Source organism: Pleurodeles waltl, chromosome 6 (assembly GCF_031143425.1).
Source record: "Pleurodeles waltl isolate 20211129_DDA chromosome 6, aPleWal1.hap1.20221129, whole genome shotgun sequence".
In the NCBI taxonomy this organism is placed as follows: Eukaryota; Metazoa; Chordata; class Amphibia; order Caudata; family Salamandridae; genus Pleurodeles; species Pleurodeles waltl.
In genome coordinates this window covers 1,650,664,208-1,650,681,478 of record NC_090445.1, presented here as the reverse complement: position 1 = coordinate 1,650,681,478, position 17,271 = coordinate 1,650,664,208, and the positions used below count along the sequence as shown (strand labels likewise).

The window sequence follows — 17,271 nt, the reverse complement described above, 5'->3', positions numbered from 1 at the left end:
AGGGCCTGGCTTAGATTTCGGCGGACGGGTTACCCGTCACAACGATGACGGATGCCCTGTCCGCCAAAATATAAATCCCACAGAAAGTCACGGGATTTATAGGACACGATAAGCGTCCGTGTTGTGACAGAGTAATCCGTCTGCTGAAATCTAAATCAGGCCCAAAATCTTGATACACCCCAGATTCGTCATTATATGCAACACATATACTGATAACACACTCTTCACGTTCTGCCTCTTGATTTATTAAAAACCCTGCGGTGTCCTAGGAAGGAAACATGGTGTGACGTGTGGATTTTGACAAATTCGATGGAAGTGCCAGAGTCACCTTATATTGTGCATGAGTCTGTTTCAAGACAGCAAGACATGCTCATCTGTACGAGGGACCTGCCATGAAAGCATAATACCATCCCCTATCTCTCCAAGTGCGTGACATCCTTGGACCCTTAGGTGTAGCCTAAAAGCAAAGCTGTCTGTAAGACCTATTCTAACGTATTCTTTTAACTATGCTTAAAAGTTGCTGTTGGATCCGCCTCGCTTATAAGAAAGTTTCCCTCTCACCTCATGCTATTGGTGGTTTGCTGTATCATTCCACTTCCTATAGAGATCTTGCACTGCAAATTATGAGGGACTATTTTACATCTCAAATTTCAACTGAATCACAGCACATTAATTCTTTGTTATAGATGTATAGCATACATAAAGCAATCGTTTTTTCCTTTTTTCACTGCAGCAACCTTTTAACATTTTACTTATTTTTGAGTTGCAACTCACAAAGCAAGTTGATTGGCTAGGCCAAGGCGTGTTTAATTTTTACAGTCTCAGAAAAACATCTTGGCTCTCATGTTGCCTTCCAGTGGCCATGTCTGATGCTCATGCAGTCCCCAGCTACCTTGCCTGATGTCATTCCTGAGGGAAGATATTTCCTTACGATGAAACACGCAGTTGGGTGGTGAAAAGTTCTCTGCAGAAGACAACTCTATCATCAAGGCTCCACCAGCCCAGATGTGACCCGTGCACTAAATCCTTCCATGGATTCTGTGACTTTGCCCATGGCTACTTAAAACACTTTAACAAGAATCTGTGGAAGTCACGCATGTGGGGGAGAATCCCATTCTTTGTGTGCATTCTGGGTTCCCCAGGAATCTTTGCAAGGATCACAGCATAAAACAGGTTGAAGGATGAACCAGCCACCCTCCTGTTTGATGCAAAATGGAGTTACCTGAGGACCGGTCCCCACAGATGGCGCAGATGTGCTTGGTGAAGGACGTCATTGCTCCAGAAGGGTGCATGGGCACTTTAAGGACCCCATTTAATCCCAGGGGGGGCTTGATATCTTCCGGGCTGTTCATGGAGCTCATCGGAGAATTGAGCTACGAAAAGAGAAAGGAAGAGAACAAATGGCCATGTTAAAAAGAAAAACAGAGACAACACTCTTGTCGTACAGTCAACCCATCGCCTGCCAACATTTCTTAAAGCTCAGTACTGCCCACATCCTGCTAGACTAATTTTAGGTCGCAAAGCTGTACCACATGTTCCTATACAGCACTGTAAGTCTTCCAATTATAACTTCTTTATAAATTTGGATTTACAAAGTGAAATACATCATGCAAGTGTGACGCTGAACAGGACTATAAGAGAGCTAGAGCGAGGATATGAAACAACAAAGAAAAGACAGAAACAGAATAGAAAGAAGCGATAAATGTAAGTTATAAAAAGGGATTTACAGACAGGAGAGAGAAGAGACAGACAAGAGTAGACAGAAAGAAGAGGAGATAGGACAGAGAGGGGGGTCACATAGACAAAATAGGGCAAAGGCAGACAAAAAGGGTAGACAGAAGATATACACATTAAACCTACAGTTGGGATAGAAATTAGATTTGACAGAAAAGCAGAATACAGAATATACAGACCAATAAACGTGAGAGAATGCACATACAGAGAGAAGAGAAGACATAAAAGAGAAGGGATAAACAGGCTATAGGTGAGCTAGACGGATATAGGAATAAGGGGAAGGCAGAAAATAACAGAATGATAGACAACAAGAAGGAATAGGGAGAAAAAGGAGGACAAGAAAGAGGAGTATAGAGAAGGGTCAGCAAGGCAGAGGAAAAAGCGTATGAGAAACACAGATAAAAGCAGGAACGTGGATTGCCAAAAACAAGATAAAAGGGGTAGGCAGAAGAGAAGTAAGAGGCAAAATAAGAGAATGATTAAAGAAAGAAGTGGTAGACCAAAATACAAGCTTTAGAGATAGAAAAGGGAAGGGGTGGGCAGAAAAAAGAGAATATATAGACAGAAGGGAAAAGAGAGACAGGATAAGAAATGGTGCAGACCAAAGAACAAAGGGCAGACCAAAGAGAACAAGCTAGAGCTAGAAAAAGGGTGGGCACACAACTGACAGAAGGAAAGGGACTGACAAAATGGGAGAGGGAGCAGACCGAAGGAAGAAGGGATGGACCAAAGAGACAGAGAAAAGAGAAGGGGAGGGCAGACAAAAGAGAGAGGATATGAACAGAAGAGAGTGATAGAAGATACAGGAGTGGCAAACAGGATAGAAACAGTTAACCAATATAAACGAGACCAACTTGATGGTGTCACTGTACCTTTTCATGACACCAGCAAAGTCTTCCAGCAACCTTAGACTTCTTAAATAGGCACATGGCCTAAAACACAATAAAGGCCAACGTAGATCCCAAATGTTGGGCAGTGTTTTCGGGAGCCTGGTTTATCCAATCTAACATCCAACATACAGTTAACCTATTTTTTACTGGGGGATGATGTGTGCAAAGAGTTTGATCACGTTCACTGTCTTCTTGTGACTACGTTTTTCACAAAGCTCGAAAGGGCCTATGTGAAAGTTAAATTTGGCAGGTACACAATAGAAGAAGTCTCATAGGCCAGGACACACTATACACTGCAGTTTGCTGCACAAGATCTACCTCCTGTGGATTATATGAAAATAAAGAAACTTATTAGTAACACTTCTCTAAAGGAAATGTATAAACGACAAGTCTGTTTTTAAGTGAAAATTAAAATATATACTGGAAAAATCAAAGTGATGGTAATTAAAATGAATAAGGGTTGAAATTATGCTTCCTCTAAAGATAAACATTACAAATTGGGTTATGTTTAAGATCAGAAGTAGTGGTAGGGTTAAAATAAATGAAAGGCGTAAATTAGGATGGGGTGAGCTGAGAACTAGAAATAGGTTTAATGTAGGGGTTAGATTTAGGAATAGGAATGTTATTAGGGTTAGAACTAGTATTGAGATTAGAAACAGTAACTGGGTTAGGGTTTGTGAATGAGCTAGGATTAAGATAAAGTGAAAGTTTGGTATTAGGTTTAGGTTAGAGGTAGTGTAAGGGCTAGGATTAAGGATTGCAGTTAGGGTTAGGTTAGAATTAGTGAAAGGCCAGGATTAAGGTAAGGTTGAGGGTTAGACTAAGCAGATCTCCAAAAATCAGAAAAACGTTACTAGTCCGGCAGGTCTAGTGACTTGAATAATGTTCTCACTATAATGCACTTGACCCATAAACACGTCTCAAATTGTATTGTCCTAGACAAATATTTAATCTCACGAGTTAGCTTTTTCTTCATTAGCACATAGAAGAGCACCTTCAAATATGTGAGTTTATTATGTCTGCTACACAATAAGCTCTAAATGTTTGCTCCATGTATAATAAAAATCTAGCCCACATAATAGGGTACACATGACCCCTAATTTGCCTCTTAGTTTACTAATAGCATCGCCACCAGAGGGCGTGCAGAAATTTTTCACTGTTCATATTTAAAAACTCTCACTTTAAAGAAATCTATTACTGAAGCATGATGTGGCAGCGCACTGTCAATTAAAGGAAGACATTTTCCATTGAACTGACCACAAACATTCCCACCAACATGCAGTTTTACTAATAAGACTATCTAGCATAAAACAAATATTAATCATTTGCACACCACCAAGTTAATTATTCTGATTTGTTCTGATCACATTACAATCTTTGTTTCTATCTCACTTCAGAAAAACAAAACGTGCTTTTCTAATAACTGAAATGTATTTTGAAGTACTTCTCTAACTACTCAAATGCATTTAGAAATACTTGCACAGTCCATATACCAGCTATTTAAATGTATGCACAGCACACTTTTCAGACATTTCACGTTATAAAATCCTCTAACTCTGCAGTCAGAGAAAGAATAGTAAACACAAATCTCCAGAATAAAATAATCAGCAATCTGTAAAACAACCTAAACTGACATTTGTCCTCTGCCTTTGAACCACACCACATGCAACAAGATAAAAGCAAGATCTATTGCTCATTCACTTTCTGGATGAACAGAACACCTGATCTTTGCCAGCTGGATCTCTCCCCAGACCAGGGCATTAGGCCCTAAAAATAGCCCCCCATGACATAAACTGACTCAACACAGCAGTGGGGTAGAAATCGCAAGGTCTGGTCAGCATTAGGCTACATTCATTGTAAAGTCTAGGACTAAGGTAAGGTTAAGATTTGGGATTAGGTTAGAGGTAAAATATGAGCTACGATTATGTTAATGTTGAGGGTTCAGAGACTGGTTTAGGTTAGATGTTGCGAAAAGGCTAGGATTAAGATAATTTTAAAGGTTGGAGATTGGGTTAGTCAGAGGTAGTGTAAAGGCTAGGATTAAGGTAACGTTAAGGGCTGGAGTTAGGGTTATGTTAAGGGTTGGAGTTAGGGTTATGTTAATGGTTGGAGTTAGGGTTATATGTTAAGGGTTGAAGTTAGGGTTATATGTTAAGGGTTGAAGTTAGGGTAACGTTAAGGGTTGGAGTTAGGGTTACGTTAAGGGTTGGAGTTAGAGTTACGTTAAGGCTTGGAGTTAGGGTAACGTTAAGGGTTGGAGTTAGGGTAACGTTAAGGGTTGGAGTTAGGGTAACGTTAAGGGTTGGAGTTAGGGTAACGTTAAGGGTTGGAGTTAGGGTAACGTTAAGGGTTGGAGTTAGGGTAACGTTAAGGGTTGGAGTTAGGGTAACGTTAAGGGTTGGAGTTAGGGTTATGTTAAGGGTTGGAGTTAGGGTTATGTTAAGGGTTGGAGTTAGGGTTACGTTAAGGGTTGGAGTTAGGGTTATGTTATAATTAAAGCAAAGGCTATGATTAAGGTTAGGGTAAAGTTTGGAGCTAGGGTTAGGTCACAGCTAGCATTACAGTCACTGATAAAGTTAGTGTCAGGAATGTTGCTGTGCATTTTTAGAGCTATGGGATTCTTTGTTATGGGTTCTTCAAGACAGGCTGTTTAATGTTAAATTATTAATTCATTTATATTTGATGTGAAACAAGTTCGAAATTATATTTTGTATTTTCCCACAGATCCCCGTTTTAAAACTATTGCTAGAAAAGAAACATGCAACTCCAGACATATTTTTAGAAACTAATAAAATGGTAAGCTGAAAAACTAATTTCAAGTCGATTCCAGGCATTTTCCTTTTATTAATTTCTAATGACAATGAAGGTAAACTCACAAGGTAAAGGGTTTCAGGGCTGCCACTTTGAATAAAGGTCATTTACCTTTAATGTGCACTGATTCAACTAATGAAACCATGGGGTGAGTGAGATTGGAGGGAAGGGGCAAGTACGTGATGTGTGAGACTGATCACAAAAACAAATCAGGTATGTGTGATTGCTTATACAGCAGTGATTTCATTTGTAGGTTTGCAAATTTCTTTCCAAAACAAAGGACGGGCCCTGCTGCTGCATCCTCCGTATTGCCCTCAGGTAGTGATATCCTGGACCTGAGCACACATGGCGCCAATGAACAACTTACCAGTCTGCTGACAATTTTGTACTGTTTTAATAAGCACAATTCATCCAAGGTAAAAACAACAAAAAATTGTTCAATCACTCGTAAAAATGCAAAATGTATGAAATATTCCAATATACATATTAAGCAATATTTCTGCTTTGGTCAGATCTGCCACCATCTCAGAGATAGGCACCACAATGGTCTACCAGGCTATTACCTTAGACCAGTGGTTCCCAACCTGTGGGCCGGGGACCCCTGGGGGTCCGCGAAGCCTCCTCAGGGGGTCCGCGGCTGCTTAAAAAATGTAATAATATTAGGTCCCAGCTATCAGTAATGACTCCTTGGGGGTCCCCGTGTTCCAATAATAATTCAGTGGGGGTCCCCGGGCTCCAGTATTCATAAAATGGGGGTCCACAGAAGTCAAAAGGTTGGGAACCACTGCCTTAGACGCAATGGTTTTAGAGGCCTGCTTGTGGTCATCTATAGGGGTCAATAGAAGTCTCTTAATGCGGTCAGGCAGAGCTTCTAGAACAAGGCCACCTCATCCTCCAGCCATCCTAATCTGGGGAAAAGAACATGCTTCCACCGTATTTAGATTTCTTGAGTACCAAGATTAGAGAGAAATCTGAGCTGTTTTGCAGTGAAGGTGAATGTCACGAGGAATACCCTCTGAGTGAAGATCTGTTCTGCCAAAGCACGACCTGCTTCTTCTCCACGTGTCCAACTGCATTGGACCATCACACTGCTCGTTCTATGCCACTAGCGTTAACCACCACACAAATCTGCCAATGATGCTAGCACAGTCTTTGTACCCAAATTCCTTTGGCTGGCTCCTCCTTGTTTGATGTTTCCAGTCCGTGACATGTGCCAAGCCTTCCGCCCGCCGCCTCTGTAATTCAGGCATGTAATTACTCCCAGCCAGCTGGCATGGCACCACCCTAGATTTGAAACTTCTTATGACTTGGAGAGGGCCCTCGGTGACTGGTATTGGCCTCACTAGTAACTTATCAGCTTATACCACCTTCTAGGCATGATCTCACTGGTCCCGGACTACTCCTTGGTCTGTCATAGAGTTTCAAGAAGCGAGTGTCAGCTGGAACTCACAGAATTATCAGTTGATCCTGAGCTCGACTGGCCCCATGCCTGATAACTTCTTTTTCCAAACTACTGTATTTCCCCAATTTTCTCCAATATGTAAAAATTAAATTAACCAAGCCTAACACCCCCAAAAGCATTAGTCTCTTAAATGAAAACCGGAGGGTGAAAATAAGTTGTTGCCTATGAATTGCAAGCACAATTTAGATTTAGGGACTCCCCCCTTACGACTATCCACTGAATCTTTGTGGACAAGTTGCTCAGCACTTCCAAGATAGCAAACATCTGAGTTTAGAACTGGACGCACTTGTGTGTTTCAAGTTCACCCACACAATGTGGTTGCCCTGGCTCTCCCATACACAATTACATCAATATGCAACATCTGTTTGGGCTGTTCCTATTGAAGCACGGTCAAGACTGATTTGGATATGACCATTTGTGGTGGTACAGTAGCAAAAGAACAATGGGTTGAAATGATACCCTGAGCGATTCCCAGTGGTTAGACTTTTTGCAAGCATCCTCCCATCACCTTTTCTGTGTCTGTTGGAGGGCAGAAGGGCAAAAGAATAATAGGTTAGAATGCTAGCCTGAGCACTTGCCAGTGGGTTGAAAAATTGCAAGCATTCCGCCCATTACCTTGTATGTGTTTGCTATGAGGATAAGCCTACACCTCTGGGTCTAGTGTTAGGATAAGCCAACTGGTTTGGTATGCCGGTACAGCAACATCTCTGTGGATGGAATGAGTATAAGCCAATACCAATGTGGTTGGTATGAGGAGAGGATGAGCCAACACCTCTGTGGTACATACGAAGAAAAGCTAAAACCTCTCCTCTGCAGATGACATGATGATAAGCCAAGACCCCTGGTTGGTGCGAGGACGATCCAACACCTCTGTTATAGATATGAACGTGAGCTAAAACCTCTGTGGTTGGTAACAGGATGAGTCTGCACAGCTGTGGCTGAGATGTGGATGAGCAAAGAACTCTTAGGTTGTGACAGAGCTAAGCCAACACTTCTGTGGCTGATAAGAGAGCGAGGTAACATCTCTGTGGTTGGTATGAGGATACCCCAACACCACTGTAGTTCGTCTGAGGATGAGTCAACGTTTCTGTTGTAGGTATGAAAGTGTGCTAATACCTCTGTGGTTGTATGAGGACGAACTTGCACCACTGTGCCTGAGATCTGGATGTGCAAATTCATCTGTAGTTGTGACGGAGCTAAGCCAACACCTCTGTGGCGGATAAGAGAGCGAGGTAACATCTCTGTGGTTGGTATGAGGATACCCCAACACCACTGTAGTTCGTCTGAGGAGGAGTCAACGTTTCTGTTGTAGGTATGAAAGTGTGCTAATACCTCTGTGGTTGTATGAGGACGAACTTGCACCACTGTGTCTGAGATATGGATGTGCAAATTCATCTGTAGTTGTGACGGAGGTAAGCCAATCCTCATTGGCTGTTATGAGGGTGAGGTAACACCTCCGTGGCCGATATGAGGGTAAGCCAACACTTATGTGGTTGGTATGAGGATTAAAAAAAACACTTTGCGGTTTGTATGAGGATTAGCCAACATCTCTGGTTGGCATTAGGATGTTGCAGACTTCCTCTCATTTGTACCAGGGCAGATCTTGCTGTGTTAAAAGGGACAGGGAAATATCTGCAACCTTGTGATATTTGACTGCAGTTCACTGCAGATATGTGTGCACTTTTTGTTCCTCGAATGCTTTTCCTTCCACAGCAGACCGTGCCTGTTCCCTTCCCTCCCACCTATCTCTTCTGTTGGATCGGCACAAACAAGAGCAGGGCACCGGGCTCAGTTTCCTCTGCTCTTCATCTCCTCCGCACCATATAAATCCTGTCTGTTCATTCATCCTCATCTACTCGGCTGTACGGAGGCAGCCTTTTTGGAAGCTGCTAAGATTTAATTTCTGTTTGATTTGTACTTTATATGGGTGGCCTTTTTATTTAGCTCTTCAGCGTTGTTTTCCTATCCATAAATTCCCATACCATCCTTGCCCTAGTGCATTATAGAAAAACTGGTGTGGCATCCCTTTAGTGTCCAAGAGGGCACTCCCATCACTATCAGCGTGGTTGTCTCCAACTTTGGAATTGTCTTCTCTGCTGATTTGACATTTCTCTCTCTCCTGCACCGCCACCATAAATAACACTTTACTGTCAGCACTTGCAGGACTCTATACATCCCTGTATTTGTGGGGTGAGTTTACAGCTTCATGTCCATGGATCACCAAAATCCAGACCAGGGTTTTCTTATTACAAGTCAAGACTACAAATACCCTGTCATAATAATCTGCTGAAGGGAAGCACAAGACTTTTCAAGAGGACTCCTTGTGAGTCCTTAACTCACTTTATGTGCTTGGCAACCATCTACAGGTTTCATTTACATCCGTGACCACAGCTTCTACCTCCATAGCAGCTGCCTCATCAACACAGGCTTCCAGGCAGCAGAAAACTCATCGTTTGTGGCACCACCAATAGTTGGTGGGAGGATGTCACCGACGTAGGACTACTTGTAAAGCACCTTAGGCTGCTCCCATACTGGGGATGTTGGCAGAGAAGACATCATTTTGCCATTGATAGCAAGGTTGTTGGCATCGGCTCGGACATTATTATATCATAAAGACTGATATTCTAATTTCCAAGCAACAAAGGAAAAAATAGTGAAAACCGCAGGATCCAGTCTTAATTCACCTCTGCATGTGCTTTTTTGGGAAAGGGATAATTGCCTACATTTCCCAGAGTTTTATTGAAAGACTGCCATGTCCTACACAGGCATCAGGCACAGCTGTTCTCTATAAACGCTAGACTGTGGCATACGTCACACATAGCAGCAAAGGGCAATCCAGCTTTTTAAGAATAATGAAATCCATCACCCTGCTCCGGCTTCAAGAACTGCCAAGGGATAATTTTTCCAGAAAAAGTCTGAACGCTCCCACTAGTCATAAAGTCAACTAAAGGTAGGAGCCCGCTATATCTCTCGTACAAGCAACACATTCTTCAGTTAAGGTCTTGATGCCCTTGTGACCAAACTAGTAAACAAAATAGGACAGTCAGGTTGCCGTGGGCCAACTGGCTGCCAATAACCAGAAGAAACAGCTGGTTGCTGCTGTGAAGAAAGGAGGCTGATCGACCATCTAGAAGGCGGATAGGGAAGAGGATAACATACAGCAAGCAAAAAACTAAAAGAGTGGAAACAAGAACAAAAGAAGGACACGGTGAGAGTTGACCAGAGGTACAAGTTACTTACCTTCGGTAACAAAATATCTGGTAGAGACATATTCTAGTTGCAGATTCCTTACCTTAGAATTTCCCCCAGGCGTCAGACTGGATCCGGAGATTTTTCTTCGAGCAATACCCTTGCGCGTCGGTAGATGGAGTTGGTCGGCTCCGTGGGTGTCGTTGGCGTCGTAGTCGCCGTGATGACGTCGGGAGTAGTATATAGACTCAGCCCTCGCGCAGTGACATCAGTTTCTTTTAACGACTTTCCACGCCAAAGCGCAGAGCCGCTAAGAACACTGAGATTGGTGAGACAGAGCTAAGGACCTGAAAGGGGCAATCCCTGTCCCTAGAAATCAGTTCGCAAGAGGGGAGGATGGGTGGGCGGTAAGGAATCTGCAACTAGAATATGTTTCTACCAGATATTTCGTTACCGAAGGTAAGTAACTTGTACATCTGATTGAGAATTCTAGTTGCAGATTCCTTACCTTAGAATAGATACCCAAGCAACGCCATCCTCGGTGGAGCTGCGAACCAAGATCATACTAGGAAGTCCTGCAGGACCGAACGACGAAAGTAGCCATCCCGACGGACCTGACTGTCCAGACAGTAGTGCTTAGCAAACGTGTGCAGGGACGCCCACGTAGCTGCCTGGCAGATATCCAGGACAGAAACTCTGCGTGCTAACTCAGTGGAAGCAGCAGTTGCTCTAGTGGAATGAGCCCGCAAGCCCTCAGGAGGTTGCTTCTTGGCCAAAGCGTAGCACATTTTGATGCAAAGAAGCCCCCATCGAGAGACGTTACGCTTTTGCAATGCCTTCTCTTTTTCCGCACCCACACACCCAACGAGGAGTTGATCGTCCACCTGGAAATCTTTAGTACGATTGAGGTAGAACGCCAACGCTCTTTTTGGGTCCAGACTGTGGAGTCTTTCCTCCTCATGGGAAGGATGTGGGGTTGCTTAGAAAGTAGGCAGAGTGATGGACTGGCCTACATGAAAGGGTGTAACCACCTTAGGAAGGAAGGAAGCCTTAGTGCGCAACAATACTTTGTCAGGGTGCACAGACAAGTATGGAGGTTTTGAGGAAAGGGCCCGAAGCTCACTCACTCTGCGAGCAGAGGTGATAGCAACAAGAAAGACAGTTGTGAAGTTGAGGAGCCGCAAGGGACAATTATGCATTGGCTCAAAGGGAGTACACATCAAATAAGTAAGGCAAGATTGTAGTCCCCCTGAGGCATGATAAATGGAGTGGGAGGTAATAAATGGGTGAGTCCTTTTAGAAATCTACTCACAGTAGGAGATTTAAAGAGTGAGGGCTGATCAGGTAGCCTAAGAAAGGCCGTAATAGCAGATAAATACCCTTTAAGGGTGCCCAAAGCAGAGCCCTGCTGGGCCAAAAAAAGAATGAACAGAAGAACCTCGGATAGAGGGGCAGAAAGGGGATCAACAGATTTGTTGGTACACCATGCCACAAATCTATTTCAACGACAGGCGTATACAGTTTTGGTTGATGGATGCCTGGCTGCCAAGATAACATTGCAGACTTCTGGTGGAAGAGCCTCATTTTTGGGCCCTTCGACCCCGATATGGCACCTTTGGGCCAAGGGGTTCCGGTGAGGGCCCTTCGGGTTCCGCGCCGGAGGCTTCGTCTCCGGCCACCGAGGTCACCTCCGGATCCGCGTGCGGATCCGCACCGGCGCCGGTCGTACCCTTGAGACCTTCCCCTGCGCCGGGTCAATTATCGATGCTCCCGACGTCAGTAGTGCCTACTCTCAATATTGACCCAATTCTTATCCCCGACGACTCGGAGTTGGAGTGGCGTCGGCTGATGCCGCCTTCGACTTCGATGGGGCCTATTTGCCCCAGGTCAGATTCGGACCCTTTTTCTTATGGGGACTAATATGGGGAAGGATTGGAGGGATCCCTGGACCCTTATGAATACCAGGATGACCCTTCTATGGGCTGGGCTCAAGAATTGGGCAAAGCCAGTGGTCTGGATACTTCTCCTGACGCTGGCATGCTGTCTCCTCCTACCGTGGCTATGGCAGAGGGAGCGACTTATGGTATGGTGGTCAGTATGGCAGCTGAGGTCCTTGATCTTGAGCTTCCCACTGTTGAGGTCAGGTCTAATCTCCTGACGGAGGTGCTTCAGCCTGCGGCTTCTACTTCAGAACCCCGTTTGCCGTTTAAGAAAGCCTTCACTGATGTCCTTTTGGGTACCTGGCCCAAACCCAACACAGGGGCTCCTGTGAATAGGACTATCGCACGCCGCCATTGGCCCGCTCCGAACAACCCTAAATTCTTGTCCCACCACCCCACGCATGAGAGTCTTGTTATCCAGGCTTCCTCTTCTTCAGGCGCTTTCCCTTCTGCACCCCCGGACAGGGAATCCAAAAGGCTGGAACAGTTTGGCAAGAAGTTTTTTTCTTCCTCCAGTCTCGCGCTGAGGTCTGTGAACACCGCATGCCTTTTGGGCCGCTATACCAACTCTTTGTGGGATACGGTTGCGCAAGGCCTTCTGCAGATAGCGGAGGAGGCCTGTGCTATCGTCTCCCAAGCTGTGAACGATGGGAGAGATGGAGCAAAGTTCACAATCCATAGTGGGCTGGACACGCCCGACTCTCTGGGCAGATCGGTTGCTACGACAGTAGCCTTACGACGCCATGCCTGGTTGCGTACTTCTGGTTTTTCTAGGGATGTCCAACAGTCACTCATGGACATGCCTTTGATGGCTTACGTCTCTTCGGAGTCAAAGAAGACTCGGCCTTGGAGAGATTCAAGGATTCCCGGGTTACGGCTCAGTCCCTTGGTCTTTCCTCTGTCCCTCACCCCCCACAGTCCACCTTTTGCCCCTTTCGTGGCCACGGAAGGGGCTCCCTGTCGCGTCCTCCACCCAGCCACTGTGCCACCCACTCTGTTCAGCCGGCTGGGGACACGGAATCCCACATGGCCATAGGACCGGGAACGAGAGGTCTGCCCAGTCCACCTCTACCCCTGCTGCAGCCTCCAAACCCTCCTAGTCTGTCCCCTCACTCCCGTCCAGTTGGTAACAGGATTCGCCATCACCTGCCCCACTGGGAAAAAAGCACCACGGACAGGTGGGTTTTACAGATAGTTCGAAAGGGCTACTCCCTCCCTTTCGAATTTGCTCCACCATCCATGCCTCCATTCTTCAGTCACCTTCCAGAGGATCATTTGGCCCTTCTCTGCGAGGAAGTCGCTGCTCTCTTGGTCAAGGGAGCTATAGAAAAGGACCCTATGCCCGAAGTAGGTTGTGGTTGTTATTCCCGATACTTTCTGATACCAAAAAAAGACAAGGGCTTACCTCCTATCCTAGACCTTCGGGACCTAAACTACTTCCTCAAGAAGGAGAAATTCAAAATGCTCACCCTGGCTCAGGTTCTGTCTGCCTTGGACCCAGGAGACTGGATGGTAGCAGTGGACTTGCAGGACGCTTACTTCCACATCCCCATCCTGCCTACCCACAGGCACTACCTACGATTTGTGGTAGGTCAAGCACCTTCAGTTTACGGTGCTCCCTTTCGGCCTTACCAGCGCCCCTCGGGTGTTCACGAAAGTGATGGCAGTGGTTGCAGCTCATCTGCACAGGTTAGGGGTCTCAGTCTTCCCCTACCTCGACGACTGGCTGTTAAAGGTGGGCTCTCCCCAGAAAAACGTCTCCCACCTTCAGACTACGGCAAACCTCCTGCACACGCTAGGGTTCACTATAAACGTGCCAAAGTCACACCTTACTCCCTCTCAGAAGCTCCCTTTCATCGGAGCTGTTCTGGACACAGTGCAGTTTCGGGCTTATCCTCCCGAAAAGCGAGTCCAAGACATTCAGGCTATGATTCCGATCTTTCGGCCTCGGTCGTGGGTTTCGGTGAGACTGACTCTGAGGCTGCTGGGCCTCATGGCCTTTTGCATCCTGCTAGTAACACATGCCAGATGGCATATGCGGGCTCTGCAGTGGGACCTGAAGTTCCAGTGGGCGCAGCATCAGGGTAATCTCTCCGATATGGTCCTGATCTCGGAGGGGACTGCAAAAGACCTGCAATGGTGGCTTTCGAATCTGCATTGGGTCCACTGCAGATCCCTCTCCCTTCCCCAACCAGATCTCTCTATAGTGACAGATGTGTCACTTCTGGGTTGGGGTGGCCACATGGGAGAGGCGGAGATCGGGCTCCAGCGTAGTCTAGGCTCCATATCAATCTTCTGGAGCTCTGGACGATCAGGCTTGCATTGAAAGCATTCCTTCCCTCTCTCAAAGGGAAAGTGGTGCAGGTGTTCACGGACAATACTACCGCCATGTGGTACTGCAGCAAACATGGCGGAGTCGGGTCCTGGACCCTTTCTCAGGAGGCACTATGCCTCTGGACATGGCTGGAACATCAGGGCATTAACCTGATGGTTCAACATCTGGTGGGTTCCCTCAACGCCAGAGTGGACGAATTCAGCCGTCGATGCACAGCCGATCACGAAAGGTGTCTCCATCCGGAAGTGGAGCAAGGTCTCTTTCAGCAGTGGGGAGAGCCTTGGATAGATCTGTTCGCCTCCTCAGAGAACGCGCAATGTCAGCTTTTTTGCGCATTGGTGTTTCAAAGGCAGCACTCGCTTGGAGACGCTTTTTGTCTCGAGTGGAACTCTGGCCTCCTTTCCGCCTATACCTCTTCTGCCCAGAGTTCTCAAGAAAATCAGGAACGACCGGGCCCAAGTCATCTTGGTGGCTCAGGACTGGGCATGGAGAGTATGGTATCCAGAGCTATTGAGCATGTCCATCGATCCTCCACTCAGACTCCCTCTTTGGGCGGATCTTCTGTCGCAGCAAAAGGGGACCTTTCTTCACCCGAACCTGTCCAACCTCCGCCTTCATGCATGGAGATTGATCGGTGACAGTTTACAGCTTTTGCCTCATAAAACTCTTTAAGCTGGGTGGGGGTCGCTCCGGCTCCGGGAAACTCGGGGAAGCGCAGAGCTGACATAGACGCAGGCTTCGAGGATGGAGGCCTTGTGCGTGGACGCTCCTCCCGCGTCGCATCGACGGGGCGAAGTCGGAGAGAGATGGTATCTCTTCGACGACTTCTTACCTTGACCCAAGGATTTGGAAGAAGACGAGTGGTGATGGCTCCGCGACCGGTCTCAAGACCTTCCTCTTGAGCGAGATCGGGACCTTCGCGGAGTCGAGTGCCGGGCCACCATGAGCTTCAGGGAGCGCTCCCTCAAAGCCTTCGGGTGCATGGCCTGGCACTCGGAGCACGACTTCGGGTCGTGATCGCGCTCAAGACACTGCAGACAAACCCGATGAGGATCCGCACGACATCGTACGATGACAGTCCTCGCACGGCTTGAAAACGGTCTTCGGGGACATCCTCGACGCACCAAATTTCACGCAAAAACTCGACAAAACTGTTGAATTCGGTCAAAAATAGACCATGGTAGCTCTTTTCCAGATCAGCGCGTGGCGCAGAGTGAAGAAACAAATAATAAGAATGAATAAAAGACACGAGGAAGAGAACCGAGAGAAACTATAAATTGGAAAGTGCAGAAGTAGCATAAGGGCTGTGAAACTGGGAAAAGAGGTTAAGAAAATGAAAATGAGGCTGCAAGGAGTAGACAAAAGAAACTGAAAAATGGGAGAAGACACCTGCAAGCATGAAAGAAATAAGAAAGGCAGAAAGGACATCGAGGGAGGGGGAAGGCAACAGGCAGCCAGACTGAAAAGATGAAGTCATACAAGAGGCAAAAGAGATTTTGATAGCTTGTAAGAGAAAGGCATCTTCACGAAAAGCATTTTTTGCAAGGCACTTACAGATGAATGGGGAAGTATAGTGAGATCTGTGCTTGTGGTCAGACTCGTGAAGTGGAAGCTCTTGCTTCTCTGAACAGTTTTGTGAACCGAGTTGTGCGAGCAGCTAAGGCTTTTGCGGTATGAGCCTTCAAGGGATGCAAGAGTATATTAGTGGGTTGGTTTGAGGTGCAGGCAGTTGGCACTAAGGATAACCTGTTGGACACCGGTAGGACAAGAGGACCTGGAAAGAGCTGCGGGGGTAGTGGGTCCCCAAGTTCATTGCTGGAGTTGTGTAGATTTAACACTGTGCCCTAGAGATGAATAGTAGTTCCCTCCCTGGACTAGTTAGGGTACGTCAGGGGTTGAGAGAATGTGGTAGGTAGAAAGTAGCTAGGTGCAACAGAGACATTGGTCTGCAGGGGACTTGAGGTCGGTATGATGCAACAGAATGACTGCATTGCTTCAATACCCTCACTAAAATGTAGGCCACACTGCTGATTTATGCTGCATTACATCAGCCTGGGTAAATCTAACAAATTCTTGCATATTCTTTTAAGCCAATTTTTGGCCAACCTTCATTGCTTCTACTCAGTAACACTGCCTAATAAGTCTAGATTACAACAGTCTGCAAGGCTAATCAGCATATGTAAATGCAGCCTTGCTGTCAACGCCATCTACAATAAAATGTGACTGCCACATCAATGAAAGCAGCATCTCAACTAGAAACTCTGCTAACGATTCTATCTAAAATTCACAGCTGACTGTGAGCCAGAGCAACCAATGTCAATGAACAGGGACCACAGCAATGGTGAGGTGTCTTTTGGGATATCTACGTGTCTGCTCGCTTCATAGAGAGGGTCAGGGGTTTCGGAGCCCTAGCCCTTCTGATTTCTTAATATGAGATGGAGGCTTCCTTGAAAGAAGTCTTCTCCAAGGCATTCCGAAGGCAAAAAGACTGGATTTGTTCCCCCCGCTGTGGACTCAATGTTCTATACAGTTCTGGATCTATTACTCTTATCATTTAGCCCCATGATTCTTTGGGTTTATTCTCGCCTTGGTGAATACCCTGGCATTTTTCATCCTTGGTTTCGGTGGAGGCTGTAATACGAAGACAAGTCCCATTGGTATTCTGAGCTTCTAGACGATGAAGAAAGTAAAGTGAATCTTCAATTTTATTCTCTGGGCCAATGGGAACATGTGCAACTATTTAAAAGCTTGTGTGATGTGACTGACTTCTTACTGTTCAAGCCGAGACATGGCTACTTGGCACTAGCACAGCTCTTTTAGAACCAGGCTAAGGATAGTCAATCCCTTAGGCGGCCACCTGAAATACCACAGCTCTTTCACAGATAGTGCATTGCGATCCAACCTCCTAAG

The 17,271-nt window shown here is 46.0% G+C and overlaps 1 protein-coding gene across 7 annotated transcripts in view; it reads right to left on the bottom strand.

The window, feature by feature from the left end:
* The window catches only part of RXRA (retinoid X receptor alpha), a 417,621-nt gene that overhangs the window by 72,434 nt on the left and 327,916 nt on the right, over positions 1–17,271 (bottom strand). For all 7 annotated transcript variants that reach the window (XM_069241578.1, XM_069241577.1, XM_069241575.1 and 4 more), the window contains one exon: positions 1,223–1,373. In XM_069241578.1, the coding sequence (XP_069097679.1) occupies positions 1,223–1,373 (151 nt within the window). The remainder of the gene's footprint in view (positions 1–1,222; positions 1,374–17,271) is intronic.